The sequence below is a fragment of the Diorhabda sublineata genome, chromosome 1 (genome assembly GCF_026230105.1).
Source record: "Diorhabda sublineata isolate icDioSubl1.1 chromosome 1, icDioSubl1.1, whole genome shotgun sequence".
Classification (NCBI taxonomy): Eukaryota; Metazoa; Arthropoda; class Insecta; order Coleoptera; family Chrysomelidae; genus Diorhabda; species Diorhabda sublineata.
Window position 1 is genome coordinate 35,522,844 of NC_079474.1, and position 16,357 is coordinate 35,539,200.

The 16,357-nt window shown below is 31.3% G+C and overlaps 1 protein-coding gene across 2 annotated transcripts in view; it reads right to left on the reverse strand.

Annotated features, from left to right (window-relative positions):
* Positions 1-16,357, reverse strand: part of LOC130449223 (gamma-aminobutyric acid type B receptor subunit 1) — a 108,144-nt gene that overhangs the window by 38,786 nt on the left and 53,001 nt on the right. For both annotated transcript variants that reach the window (XM_056786917.1, XM_056786910.1), the window contains exons 2-5: positions 15,644-15,949; positions 14,205-14,339; positions 3,103-3,310; positions 823-1,002 (exon numbers count right to left, since the gene is read on the reverse strand). In XM_056786917.1, the coding sequence (XP_056642895.1) occupies positions 823-1,002; positions 3,103-3,310; positions 14,205-14,339; positions 15,644-15,949 (829 nt within the window). The remainder of the gene's footprint in view (positions 1-822; positions 1,003-3,102; positions 3,311-14,204; positions 14,340-15,643; positions 15,950-16,357) is intronic.

Sequence of the window (16,357 nt, forward strand, 5' to 3'; positions counted from 1 at the left end):
TAATGATGGTGAAGGTAATTAATATAAAGCATTTGTAATATTTCGCGTAAATGTACTACTTTCAATAATGTTTGAAAATTCAATACCAAACACCACACGAAATGAATTTCCGATAGAAAAGGAATTTTCAAACCGAACAAATAGCAACGAACACAGCAACGGATTGGATCCAGTGTTTATTCCTGCCATCGTAATTACACGTATTTGGATCTCTGTAAAAAAGTGAAGCAGAAAAATGGCATGTTGGACCGGCTCGGCAGGATATCCGGTACCCGGTGATGAAAATGGAATGTATTTATTGATGGAAAAAATCAAATAGAATGTATAAAATGAACGCTATTTAATTATACGTAAGAATGATTTGGGAATTATTTCAATTTGGTTGGCGAAAAAAATTTATCAGCTTCAAAATTGGTTCTGGAATAACAAACAATACAACATAGTTATTAAATTGAAACAATATTTTCTTGTTAAGTTGAAGAAGTTGAAACTTATTTTTCTTTCTATCAATAATTTATCGGAATCTCGATCTATTATACTTCCACTCTATCGAATCTGAGGTTGATACTTTGATACAATTTTATTGGTTTACTAAGACCGATTCCGAAATAAGAAAAATATATTTTCAACTAGAATGTGTTTTCAAGAATCTCGAGTCACATATATTAAATAAACAGTGGTTGAATTGAAGTTGTTTTCGGCAACTTTTAGATATTATTTTCTGTCGTAAAATTATTGAAAGTTTATATAAAATTTCGCCTCAAATATATATCGAAATAAAAGATTTGGTTTTTGAAATGTAATGTAAAATATAATTCTTACCTATAAAAAACCAAGTGTATTGTTTTCCGTAGAGATTTTGTTTATACAATTCGCAGAGGACTCTTCTTGCAGCTACGACATAGAAAAGTCCTATTACAACTCTGGAATCTTGTCTCCTGAGATTTCTAACAGCGTCAGTAGGATCAGAAAGGAATGACTGCCTTGTTACTATTTCTATACCTGCAAAAATAAATGAATTTTCTACTTTAACAGTTAGGAGTTGAGAATTGTGTTATCTTCCCACTATTAATTCTTTTATTTTTCAATTCAAAAGCCAGTATCGACGTTTATTTTTTTTGTAATACGGTTCTGTACGTAAAGATTGCAGTTGAGGAGATATTCCAATCAACAACAACATTCTTTTCATAGGTTGAAAATATTGAAAGAAACAATGAAATTTGATTCGTAATTAAATTTTTAAATTGTTTTCCGATACCTTTATATAATAGTCAGTGAATAATTGAGAGTGTACTCAATTTGTTCGTTCAAATATATTTAATATACCTGTCATATTCCAGACACGCAACATCACTCAAGCTTTGTACTTATAATCTATAAAGGCAGTCAACACTCGTCTAATCGGATCAAACTTATCATCTGAAATATCGTGTTGTTTTGTCTCAATTTTTCCTCGATGATTTAAGGATTATATTTAAGGATTACATTTAAATCAAGTTACTTCTATATATCGTCATACTTCCAATAAATGTATTTCTATTTGGAAAAATTCCTTTTTGATTTGCGTTTTTTCGTATTTAAATATTCGATGCTAGATTCGAAATTAGTTCAATTTGGATAATAATCCTTATTCGTAAATCCAATGCAAATATTTATTCCAGTCTAAAGTATTTTTCGATTTGAAAGAACCATCACCCTTCGGGGATCTTTTTCACTGCGAAGATTCCTCATTTTAAGCACTTTATTGCGAGGAGTTTATTTCGATATATTGGATATTTATTTAGATACAATTTTTTTCCAATAAATTCACGATCAGCTTGTATACAAAATATACGGCGTATATTTTAACAGCATCTAAAGTTTTAGTTTCAAAACAATCTTTTGAAGGCTTCGACCGAAATAAAAGTTAATTGTCCAGAATTTCGAGCGCTTATTCCATCTAATAAGATGTTGAAAGCAATATGAAATTTTGTTAATTTTCAATATCTGTGATACTCGTAGTCTCTTTATGGTGTACAAATCCTTTTGAGAAACAATAAATATACATAATCGTTAAGAATGTTTAGCAAGCACGAAAATCGTGGGACTAGAGCAATCCGTGATTATATGAACAGTTTGTATATTTCCTCGTTATAGAAATGGCAGCACATTTTCAATATTTAAATATTAGTGTTTGAAAATTCTAGATTATTTGTACAATAACATAATAATAGTGTGATAAAATTCTAAACGTTTGGTTTGATTTACTATTTTTAGATGTTATCTCTATTCTTTCGCACACAAATAATATCTCTATATCCACATTGAGCGTAACTGGAGTGTCTTAAAGTTAAGTAAAAATATTTCTTAATAAGGACAAAGAATGTCGGAAGTTATCCAATAAAAATGCAAATGCGGAGGTTGTATTTTCAGTAGTGGAAAAGATGAGAATTTATAAACGTTGTTGTTTTGCCATGTATATAACGGGATCTAAACGACAACAGACAAAGAAAATTTGTTACTAGAGATAACCGAGTCGACAAACTTGAACGGTGTTTCTGAGTTGACGTTATACTAAAGAAAACACGACGTTTCGACGAAAGCAGAGGTCTGTATTCACAAAAGGGGATTGGAAATAAAAACAAAGGCTGACGTTAGTGTCATATTTTTTTAATAAACAAAAGTATTTGTACTAGATTTTGACTTTTTGACGCAATATCTATTTTGTGATCAAATACTTTTGTATTTCTGTTTTTATAGAATATATTGACAGCGCGATTCTATAGAATCCCTAATCTAAAAATTCAAATTTCTTTTAAACTTTTCATTCTATTGACTTTTTCAAAGAATTCGTTGGGAAATTTTTGGAGTCAAATAAATATGTACGGAACACATCACTTAAATATCATATCTCATTATATATACAAAAACTTTTATTCAGAAACTCCAAAACGGAGTTATAAAAGGCGATAAAGATTTTTCTCAACTCACAACATTAATTCTGCATTCAAATGATTGTTTACTAACAGTAAAAAAGTTTGTACTGAATCACCTATTTAAATGAGATAATGTATACGTTAAAAAAAAAACAATATACAGTTCAGATTTATTCAAGAAACTCACCGGCTTCCATACACCTTCTTTCGAGATCCTCAACCGTTGAAATAAAGACCTCCTCTGCTTGCTGCAAGATGGATATCCTAGACCAGTTAAATTTCTTCATCAGCTTGATCCTCGTGGGATTATGAACGGTTGCGGAGGGATGAGTGCGAAACAATGTAGGAAACCGATTTCTGTCTGATAATGCGGGCGAACTTGCTCCGTAACATAACTAGAACACATAGATAGAAGTAATTAATAAAACGGAAAATCTCTTTCGGGAGTTTCGTTTACTTTACTTATATTTTGACTGTATATTTATTCGAATAAAAAGATATTTTTAGTCAGATAAATCATTCGTTATATACCCGCAACCCTCATCCACTAGAAATTCGTAAACCTCCATATTCTTTTGACATATCTCGCCCTTGGAGACTCTCGTACATTTTTCCCAATTAACCGCAAGCTCAAGCGTTATTTCAACATCTTTAATGTATTTGCTTTTATAATTTTCATTTTAAAAATATTTATAAAATAAGGATCGGTTGAATTGAATGTGTGGGTATTTGAATTCTTTAAACTTTCAAAGAACGTTAATTAATTGGTATATTTTTTGAAGTACGTCTTACCTTATTGAAATGGTCGATTATCTAATTTATCATCCCCTTTTACTACTTTATTATATTTTGTAAAGTAGCTCTAAATGTCAAGTATTTCACCTGTATTCAAATCAAAAGCTGAAGTGTGATTTATAACGATTTAATGTATGTTAAATTCAGATCTTAAGTAGTTTTGACATTGTTTTTCTCAATATCTAGCTCTGTGTCGATAAAATTTTCGTTTCTGCTTCTTTGATTACTTCTTTAAAAATAAAAGTATATTTTTTGCAAGTATTAAAATGTAAATAATGGTTCCAATATGAAATATGGCTAGAAATACGAGTATGCTATAGATTTCATGTCATCACTTTGATAAAGTATAAAGTTTCTGCTTCTCAAATATTTTACAGGAACAATGATAACGGCGTAAAATTAAACTTTTAGTTTACAAACTCCTATCAAAGTACTTTGAACTATTTTCGCTTATCTTGTTTTGATTGCTTATCATCATGATGATTAATAATGAAAACATGATGAAGAAATTTTCTGGATCAAAATTTGTTTTATAATCGTGTTTAGTATTATTGAAATTCGTTAATACTAACAGGTCCAGTGTCTTCATCGTCGATATTTTCATATCGTATATTTCATAGTTTACAATTTTCCTTAAACTTTGAACATTCTCAACATGGTTCATCATATTTCAAAACTCAAGAAAGTTTTTTGAAAGATAAAATTGTCTTTTACAAATTACCTGATACCGGTTCATTGTGGTAGGGAAGAAAAAGGAAATTGAGATAGTTCATCAAGTCTCAGGAGTGAATTTAATCAAGTTATAGATAGTCGGTATTTTTCTTCATTAAATTGATTTTGACTTAATGCCCTCCACTAAAGAAACACTTTTTTCGCATGTTTAGTTTACACACTATATTGATATAAAAAATACAGTTTCTACATAATTAATGAATTATTGTTATTTTGGTATATTTTTTAATTTATAATTCTGTCAGATTATTTGTTGGGTACAATCAAAAAAGAAATTATAGAAACGTTGGAACAATGAATATCAGGCGCAATTCTTGATCAATATGAAATTAATTTACCTGTTTAAGCTTTTAGGACTAAATCAAATCTTTTTTGAAACGATAAATACACTAATAGCGTATTAATACAACACAAATTTTAACTTTAATCTACTATTATATCATATTTATTTTCTATATCCAGTAAATCAAAATGGAAAATTCAATCTGCCAATTGGCTGTATTGGATACTACTGTAAGGTACATTATGTAATAGACTACAGTATAAATTCAGAAATCTATGTTTTCGATTGTAATTTGAACAAAAATTTCTAAAGGTATACGCGTGGTAACAATATTTTTGTACAATACAAATGTAGCTACATTTTTGTGTTAATACTTTCTAAATTGATTCAATTATCTGTTTAGATTACGAACACTCTTATATTATATATTAGAGAAGCATCTTGAAGTGCAAAAACACGATTGTAAAGTTTATTAAGTTATGGTACAATTCATTTAATCCCCAATAAGAGTTGTGTTCGAAATAGCTCACTTATTCGTCTTTAAAACAAAAAAAAACTTTTCCTTTTATCAAAATAGAGTTCAGAAATTCTATCTAGTGCTAAATGATTTTTTACAGTATGAATTTCAAAACAATAATAACAATAATAAATTAAACATTAAACTGTTACATTAATAGGGGAAGAATTGCTGCAAAAGTAAACTTTCTCTTTCTAATAATAAAATCTATTATTCTGTAATATTCCTACGTAAAATTAACATCTTTCTTTTCCATGTATCTGCTTTTTATTCATGATTAGGAGCCAGAAATTATCACATATAGCAAGATGTAAAAGCAAGTCAAAATATTGTTTTTAAAAGTAATGAGGAAAGTAATATTTTTGTTCATAAATATTTCATGAGATGTAGAGCCACAAATTAAAATGATGGTGTTATAGTAACGGGGATTTTAATTGTTTCATCCCTCATTCATACACTTTAATACCATTTAGGGTACACATTATACATCCTCTGAAATTACGAAATTTGATTACCAACATTTTAATTATATGCGAAGTACGATGAGTTTGAGCAAGCATTTTCTTATTATATCTACGTACTTTCGTTTTTTCTATACCTAGTAAAAAAAACTTAATTGGTACAGCTTAACATATGTGTCCGTATCTCTTACACATTCTGATTATAAATGTGTTAGAGATAAGAATTTAGAGTTAATTAAGCTTTACGCAATTAGGTATTCGGATCCTCGAAGACAAAAGATCCGGCTTGATGTAATAAAGCTATTTCACTAACTAAATTAGAACGAAAATACTGCCTTCTGGTAGCAAAAACAAGTAATAGAACTAAAAGGAAAGGTAGGTTTGGAAATTTACACTTGCAGCTAGAGGTTCGGATATTTTTTTCTTATTCTAGAGGGATTACAAAGGGATTGTATCATTTTGTGTTGGAAACTTTCACCGTTCTTTGGAAACAAAAATGAAATCCATGCCTGCACTAATTAAACAGTACCTCGGAATTGGTTGATTAGTTTTATTCTATTTGCACTCTTAAAGGCTTTGAAATTAAACCTAAACTGAAATCTTGTTAACAAAAAAATACTTTTTTTGGTATTATTTATAAATATTATTATTCATTATTCATAAATAATTGACAATTATTTATAATCTCTCAAAGAATATTTGATTTCAAGACGTTTCTTAAAACGCAAAATCTTTATTCTCAGTGTATTTACTTGATATTAATGAGTTTGTGCAAAGCTGAAAGCAAAATGGTGTATCAGGAAAAGTGGCAATTTGTCGGTCGATAAAATTTGAAATTGAAAGTAGAAATATATATATATATATGAGGGAAAGAAAACAATAGCTACCTACATATCTTTAATTGTTTAATGTTACAGTTACTTGTTTACTCTGTTTTAATTTTAATTTGTTGGAAATTAAAATAATTTTCGAAATATAATAGAGGAATAATAAAATTCTCGTTGTTATACACCTGAACTGTTCAAATTTACTGTAATTTTCAGAAGAAGTTTCATGGAAATTTATATCGTGCTGATAGAGAATGTAAGTATGATTAATTATGTGGTACATCCTATACAAATACTATTGTTTTCACAGTACAAGGTCTACGAATTGATTTTTCCCGGGACCAAGTACAAATATACGTTTGCTCTGTCGAGGATCGCGATTGTTATCTAACTGTAATTACAACTTATCCAATAGTTGAACCTCCGCAAAGGATTCTCTGTGCAGTAAATTCCTTCCACCCTTCGAATTTCGATCCAAAGTGTTTTATTTTCTGATTAGAGATACGGTTAACAATGGAAAAATAAGTTTCTTTTTCTAATTATAAACTCGCACGTTGAAAAAAAAATATAATAACAAAAATTATTCATTCGATCTATGTATAGAAGTATCATTTTTTAGTTAAAAATTTCAACAAATCGTCGACCCCCTCCCGATTAAAATAAACTGTATATCGATCAGTAACACATGACTTTATCACGGAAATAATACATGGTGTATCGTCACGAAACTTCAACACCATCAGTCATCTTCTCGAATTAAGCTAATACGTTTTTCTTTTTCTTTATGTTTCGAGGGAAATTCTCACGAAGGTTTCAACGTCATAATTATTCTCGACGTTAGTTTATTGTCTGACTATATCAAAGGAAAATTATATTTCTGCGGGATTGTCAATGAGGTAGCTTCGCTTTTGAAATTAAACATTTTTGAAAAAGTTTTAAATCTGTTTCCAAGTGAGATTTATAAGTTTGTGTCACTTATTGAAATGACGTATTTTAAACCCAGAAGACGTACAAAAAAACTCAAATAACGTACAGAATGATGAATTAATAAAAAGCAGGATACCCTTGATGATTGGTAAATAGATACTCCTAAAATATATATAAAAAAAGAGATAGCATAGAATACAAAAATTACGTACAAATTGTTTACTTAGTAATGCTGCTAGAATTGAAAAAAAATAGTGTTAAAGTTCTTATATAATATGTTTATACCCATGTGATGTGAAATAATATATGAGAAAGTCACCGTTCAGCCACTAGAGACTGTAGAAATATTTCTGGTGTATATCTATCCAAAACGACTCATATTTTCATTAAATTTTTATTAGAAAAATAACTTTCCCAACTTATTACGGTAAAAATTTTTATTTTCGTAAGTATTCAATACGAAGAAGTGATATTGGTTCTATCGAAATGTGAAAAATACCTTCTAACGTTGATCCCTTAGAGTAAAACTGAAATCATTAAGTTTGAGCTCTTCACTTTTCATTTATTTTCCGATTCATTGAAATTGTACGGAGTGGAAGAGATGTAAGCGAAACGGATCCAATCAATATAAGTGAATGCAGATACGGAAAAAAAACTATGAAGTTTTATGGGCGGTTGGAACAGAGCATTTCAACGAAATATGGAGAGAAACTGGTTTGTGAAGTGTTGTGAGATTATATAAACGTCAAACTATGGTTTTGATTATGATTTATTTGATAACATCTAACCAAGAAAGTACGAACAATTAATATTTCCCAATCTCTAAAATTATAAAGTAGCAGTAATAAATTAGAAATTAATTACAATGCGATATCTATTAGTCAAAAAGTATGTCAAGTTCGGAGAGAACTAAATCTTGAAGGTTTGTACAATGAACAATGGATAATGTCGTCTACGAAATCTGACAGAGCGGATATTCTCTAACTTTCTTGTAACTTTACTCTAAGTACATAAACTCTCATATCCTCTCCTGATCCGAGTTATTTGCCGAGCCCATCATCTACAGTAATTAACTTTAAAATTATTTCGTAAAATTTATCGAATACGATTAATTTTCAACAAATTTCGAATATTATGCGTATCTTGAAGTATAGTGAGTATTCATTATGTAGTAAAGTTATATGTAATGCTATTAGATTATAGATAGATATTAAAAATCTAAAAAGAAGAATCGATTTACATAATTTTCTAACGAAATTCTAACCACACTCGCTATTGTTAACACATCGTCTTCTGTTTGGGATAATGCTGTGGAAAGACTGAAAATAGGCGAGGGAATGTGGAAAGCCAAAAGGAAGTGTGGTTGCTTTTGATTGCTTTTTGTCAATATTGGATATTGGAATTTCGTATTAGTGTCGATAGGCCAGTTACTAACACTACCAATATATATATAAATCAACACAAAATATTATTTTTCTGCTATAAAAATTCAAATCTAAGTAAGTGAAAGGTTATTTATTTAAAAATTATACGTACTCAAGTTAATGAGTATAAAATAATTAATGTATATGTTATAGTCTAACACCGAAATCTGGTGAATGTCGACTTACACCGGTGAATGTCAACATAGTCGCTTGGTGAAAGATCGAAATATTTGCTAAATACCCTTATTTTGGACTTATTTACCATGCACTAATGGTGAATGTTGAACATGTTGGAGATTTATATTTTCTTTTCCGTAATTCAGTCGCTATGGAATGACCAAGAATTTAAAATACACAGTACATTCTACATTAGAAAAGAAAATCTTATATATTAAAAAAATTGAGGATTTCTATTCCGATGATGCACAGATCAGCCATCAACCATCGGATTTCATCTAATTTTTACCATTCTCAAGTTATACTCAAATGCGATTTCCCCCTATACATTACTTATGGGAGTTTTTCACATACACGCGTTCTATCCTCAATATCTCAGGTTCTATTCAAGATAGAGACTTCGTTTTGATTTAAGAACGCTCGCTAAAACACCCTCTTTCTTTTGAGTTTTTGAACACTTAAATCGGTTGAGTTGGAGAGGAGCTAGGCGCGGACATTTAATGTGAAGTTATGGATTTTTGTAGATTTTTGGCAATTTTGCTATATTCAAAGATCTATATCTCAGGTTATAATATAGCTTCAGACTTCGTTTTGATTTAAGAACACTCGCTAAAACACCCCCTCTTTCTTTTGAGTTTTTGAACACTTAAATCGGTTGAGTTGGAGAGGAGCTAGGCGCGGACATTTAATGTGAAGTTATGGATTTTTGTAGGTTTTTGGCAATTTTGCTATATTCAAAGATCTATATCTCTATTATAATATAGCTTCAGACTTCGTTTTGATTTAAGAACACTCGCTGAAATACCTTCTTTCTTTTGAGTTTTTGAACACTGAAATCGGTTGAGTTGGAGAGGAGCTAGGCGCGGACATTCAATGTGGAGTTATGGATTTTTGTAGGTTTTTGGCAATTTTTCTACATTCAAAGATCTATATCTCAGGTTCTAATATAGCTTCAGACTTCGTTTTGATTTAAGAACACTCGCTGAAATACCTTCTTTCTTTTGAGTTTTTGAACACTGAAATCGGTTGAGTTGGAGAGGAGCTAGGCGCGGACATTCAATGTGGAGTTATGGATTTTTGTAGATTTTTGGCTATTTTTCTACATTCAACGATCTATATCTCAGGATCTAATATAGCTACAGAGTTTATTTTAATTTAAGAACATTTGCTGAAACACTTTCTTTCTTTTGAGTTTTTGAACACTTAAATCGGTTGAGTTGGAGAGGAGCTAGGCGGGGGTATTCAATGTGGAGTTATGGATTTTTGTAGATTTTTGGCTATTTTTCTACATTCAACGATCTATATCTCAGGATCTAATATAGCTACAGAGTTTATTTTAATTTAAGAACATTTGCTGAAACACTTTCTTTCTTTTGAGTTTTTGAACACTTAAATCGGTTGAGTTGGAGAGGAGCTAGGCGGGGGCATTCAATGTGGAGTTATGGATTTTTGTAGATTTTTGGCTATTTTTCTACATTCAAAGATCTATATCTCAGGTTCTAATATAGCTACAGAGTTTATTTTAATTTAGGAACACTTGCTGACACACCTTCTTTCTTTTGAGTTTTTGAACACTTAAATCGGTTGAGTTGGAGAGGAGCTAGGCGGGGGTATTCAATGTGGAGTTATGGATTTTTGTAGATTTTTGGCTATTTTTCTACATTCAACGATCTATATCTCAGGTTCTAATATAGCTACAGAGTTCGTTTTAATTTAAGAACACTTGCTGAAACACCTTCTTTCTTTTGAGTTTTTCAACACTTAAATCGGTTGAGTTGGAGAGGAGCTAGGCGCGGACATTCAATGTGGAGTTATGGATTTTTGGCTATTTTTCTACATTCAAAGATCTATATCTCAGGTTCTAATATAGCTACAGAGTTCGTTCTTTTCTATTATAATGATTTCTGATACTTATTTAATGGATTCGATGCTAGCGAAGCCGCGGGTAAAAACTAGTAATATTAATAAAAAAATGACTTACTTATGTGATTCAAATCTTATTTATTGCAACAACTTAAACTATTATGACACTTTGAATTGCACAAAAGTCCCTTGCTTTTATAACTGCATTTATTTGTGCAACATTTTCTTTTGCAATGACAGCGTGAATAACCTTGTACAGCGCTTTTCGAATTAGCTGCAGCTGCTTCTCTCAGCGACATTTCTTGAAAAGAAATCTCATATATGGAAAGTAACTTTTCTTTGCAAATTACGAACTGATTACGTGTGTAAAACTGCTTGAGGGTACCATTTAATAGAAGTCGGAGTCTTGTATTCGTACATTATCACCAATTTGAGCAGGAGGAAATTGTTTTTGTGAAGTTTGTAACATTTTTGTTGCTTGCAGTAGAAGATTTTCTTTCGCGGCCTCTCTTTTTGTAGAAATCAACTCGTGTGTTTCAGTCAGAATTTGATGTGAAGACATTGTAGGTTGTAGGTCCTCTTCAATATTTTTCTTGGGAATATGGTTTTCGGTATGACCACCTCTCAAATTTTTTGTATAAGCATTAACAGTTTCTTCAAGCTGTTCTTCGGTTTCAATATTTGCGATTTGTTCTCCATGCCTCTTTTTGCTTTTACGCCAAACATGGTTTCATAAGGAATTTGGCGTATTCCTTCGTGGTATGTAGTGTTCTTGGCAAATTGAACAAAGGATAAACCATCTGACCATTTATTTGTATCGTTATCGTTCATCCATGCAGTTAGAATGTTCTGTATATCCTGATTGGCCCTTTCAAAGGAGCCTTGACGAGGCATTCCATAACATCTTTCCACATAGCGCATATTTCGAATATGACTTGATTACTAAATTCTTTACCATTATCTGATTGCAATATTGCTGGTGCACCAAATGTTAAAAATATTGAAAGAACGTGATGCGCTACTTCTTCAGCTCTTTTAGTTTTCAAAGGTCGTAGCTGGACAAACTTAGTTAAATGATCTTGATACACCATTATGAACTTATATTCGCCATCTCTGTTTGACTGCAGATCTATCAGATCAACTTGACATCTTGAGTTTAATTCAGAACTGACCATCGGCTTCTTCACAACAATACCTTTCTCAGGTTCACTGTGTTTCATTTGAAACTGTTTGCGTAAATTTAAATACATTACAACTTCATATGTGATATTTTTGTATTTAGCTTGCAACGTTTTAATCGACTCTAATTCAAAGGTGTGTTGCATTTAATTTTAGCAGAAACTACTACAGAAAGTATTTTAGAATTCTTTTCTTGAGAAAAATAAAAACAATTGTCTGCTAGTTTATCCGAAATTAATGCATTTAACTTTGCAAGAAAAAGATCGGAAAAAAAGAAAACGTTACTCGCGTTATCAAAGCTTGCATAAGACTGACACAGCCGATTGGCTCCGAGCAGAACAAAACATTTGGCGGGAGAGAGCCAGTCGCTCGTTTTTTGACTCTTCTGTTCTGGACCTCTACCAGAGCATATCTGTAATTGTCAACACACACCGGACAGGGTCCGAATATACAACAATGTAATAAAATATTTCGATCTTTCACTAAGCGAATGTTGACATTCACCGATGAAAGTCGACATTCTCCAATTTCGGTCATTCACGGTAACACATACATTTGAAAAGTAGAAAAACTTTCTTTTTGTTCTTCTCTGTATATTTTGTATTAAGCACATTATCAAAATGATATCATGGAAAACCAGGTCTAAATAGTCCTTTCTATACAAAAAAGTCGTATGTCTTTTTTTGAAATAAAATATCTTCTAGATACCAGACTAAACATCGGATGACAATCAAATTGAACTACATTTTGGTTATTTTGAATTCGATTTCAATAAAAGAGCTTCGATGCCGCTTAATCAAGCATTGTTTGATGTTAATGTAAATACAAAGATTGACAAAGACGATTGTACTCTAAAAGTGCCAGTTATAACGATGGTTATAACTAGGTTAAACATCGTACTGTCAAACTTTGATGCTCTTCAAATCGAATTTGGTATATCGACAAAAACAAAATGGTTTCAAATACAAGATATCCGAGAAGTTAATGCCTAAATAGTAGGTATCAAAGAAAAATTGATCAAAAGAAGGAATCGAACTAATTTTAAAGTGAAGAACGAAACAGTATTATTTAATTTAAAAATCTAGACCTTCACGATATCTTAAGCAATCAAAAACATCTTGAAATATACTCCTAATATTGTCTTGTTAGAAAAGTGACTGATAAATATCAAAAATAATCTACTTTCATAGCTCCCATACCACATTTCCGACTGTGTGGAGAACCATGCCGCCTTCACCTTTGCAAGGTCATCATGCACCCCTAAACAGTTTTAAAACGTACTTTATGAATCGCCCTGTAAAAATTGAATTACGCAATCGGGAAACCATATCAAGTAATCTCATTTAGGGAGAGACAGACTTTATTTTTTAAGTTTTCATGTCGGTGAATAATGAAAAAGAGAAAGTTTGAAACGCGTCTTCTTTAAATTTACACTTCAACTAAGACTGAAACAAAAGTTTTTGACTTTATAACGCATAATTGACTGAAGCGACATTAATCACGGATGTCTGGAACACTAAAGGTTATTAATAGCAGATTAAAAGGAAACTTACAGCAAGAAAAGTGAGACTTTATTATTGAAACAATAAATTTTACAAATATTATCGACAAAACTGTTCGTTATAAATAATTTATTTGTATTATTAATAGTATTTATTTCTCAAATATATTGACATCGGTAAAATGGTACGTGGTAAATAAAGTTTCGTGAAAATTTTCAAACTTATTTTCTAATATACAGTGCGTGCAAAATATATCAAATCAAGTTGTTTTTTCTAATTAAAACCGCTTTTTGGATACAAGTGGTGGTAATCAAATACATAACTCTATTTATATTTACTTGAAATCGTTTCGAAAGCTAACATAGCTTATAGTAACTATCATTAGTCTTCTATTAATTACAGCATTTAGCTAGAATATCCATTCGAGTGTAATTCAAACAAATCTATATACCTATGCAAATATGTTATTGCAACGAATGGTTGAACATTTGTTTCCAGATGCTAGATAATATTATTTAAATTAAGTATTATATTATGGTTAATCTGGAAAAATGTGATGAATCGTCGATGCTTTATTCTACAATAAAAAAAAAAATAATTACCACAACTAGATTCCACATTTTCGCTGCTTCTGCAACTGTAGTACATACGGTACTACACCCAGCTAATAACATCAGCTTGGTTGGTTGATTGTAAAGGAGATTGTACATAACACTTGCAGCCAGTCCGGGTTCACACTGCAAAAAATTAGAGAAACTATTTTATTTATAACTCAGACTTCGTCACTTTTTATTTCTCAGAATAAATGAATTCGTTAGAAAAATAAACGAAAGCAACTCGTTGATTGCCGTGTAAATACATACACAAGTGATTATTAATATAATTTCATTTCTTCAAAAATTATGTTTGCTTAAATTTTTTTTAGAATGAAACTAAATTAGTTGGATGAACTTAAACTAAATGGATGCAGAGCACAAACAATCAAATTTGCATTTATTGCCAGCTTCAACCAACCCTTACAATTTCATCTGACGAAGACAAGACGTGAATGTTTCAGTTGCTTCGCGAAAAGGGTAGCGCGTTTTTATAAATTCAACAAAAAGTTAAATTCGAAGCGTTTTTTCTCTCCGATTCCATCTCGAAAGTTAGAAATTTGAGGAATATGATAAATTTTATTAGAATATAACTTGAAAAATAATAATTGCTTGATAAATGTATGCGTTACCCTCTAGAATAAGTTTCCCTTTGACCATGTTCATAATATCGACGAGGTTGTTAGTGTGGGTTGAAGATACGCCTTATCGTCTGCGAGTTGTTACAGTCCGTGATGGTCCAAATCCCTAGAGCTTGTTCTCATTAAAAGGGTTGTGTATATGTTCAAAGGTCGATCGGTGACACGAAAAACTTCCTCGTGACGATTTCATTGTAGAAAATATCCGGATTAAAGAAAGGTAATTATTTGATGGGAATAAAGAATAGAAATAATATTTAAACAACGTACAAAATTCATTACTTTATATACATTCAAAGCTCTTTGACATCTTCGGTCGAAAATCTCGACAACTATATTTTCACACTATGATGAACACAAATTTCAATTATATGACCAAACACGGTTCTCGTGGAACGATTTAAAGAAGCCCCTCATACATACAAGGATGTCTGAACTGATCCGATTATCCTCACACGTTTAACCTCTTTATATTTATAAACGGCCTTCGATCACTTCACTCGGAAATTTAAATTCACGTTCGACTTGGCTAATGGCCCATCCGACCTAACGGCCTATAGACGAAGGACTATAAAATTAGACCTAATTGGCGTTTCCAATAACTCACTGCACGACAAGATGAGAGCCGAGCCGCTTTATCCAGACCAGATTTGTTTACCAATGGAAAATAATAACGATCGTGATAATTTTATGTTAATGCAATCTATATTTGAATATACGGAGTAACTTTAATGTGAAATGTCAATGTCAGATCGTTTTTAATGCGGTATACATCTAGCAATGTTTCGTTTATTTCGAAAATTAACTTACCTCACTATCGTTGCTATGCAGCTTAAGCACATACCCGGGCAGTAAATCTTTTCTTGCGTTGACGTCTTCGAGGGCGAGATGGGCGGCCGGCATACACGCCTGGCCGCCCTGCCAACCGCCCTCTCCAGCGATCGGAAAAATACCGCCGATATGCAAGACATTACTGTCGTCTTTATAATCACCGTTTCCGATTTTGGCTGATTGAAAAGATGATCGTTTTCCGCCGCCCAATTTGAACGACATACATAGAAAAATGAGAAGAAGAATGAATGGCGCGTGCTCGGAGCATCGTGGCAATCGTATGTACTGCAAAAAAATAATACTATTGAAATATTGTACGATTATATACAAGACAAACAGATAAACTTCGTATCCAATATTAGATTTTCAGTATTTGTCAATTGCTTCATTTGATTTTGTTCTATGCATGACCATTTCATGTTGCTCTTAGTACCTAGTAGCAGTTTGAACATAAAAAATGTTCCTTCAAAAAGGAATAAATAAATTTTGATTTGTGTAATAATATAATTCAACTTCAGCGAAAATTTCCCTATAATAAAGATTTTAACAGAAAATAATCACCAAATTCTTCTACACGATTGCATAGAAACAGTAAAACGGAATTTCTGCATCATAAGCAGAACAAAAATGCATTACGCGTTGCCTCTGCTCGTTTTTAGAATAAAAACCATGTAAATCTTTCACTTCGTGTGC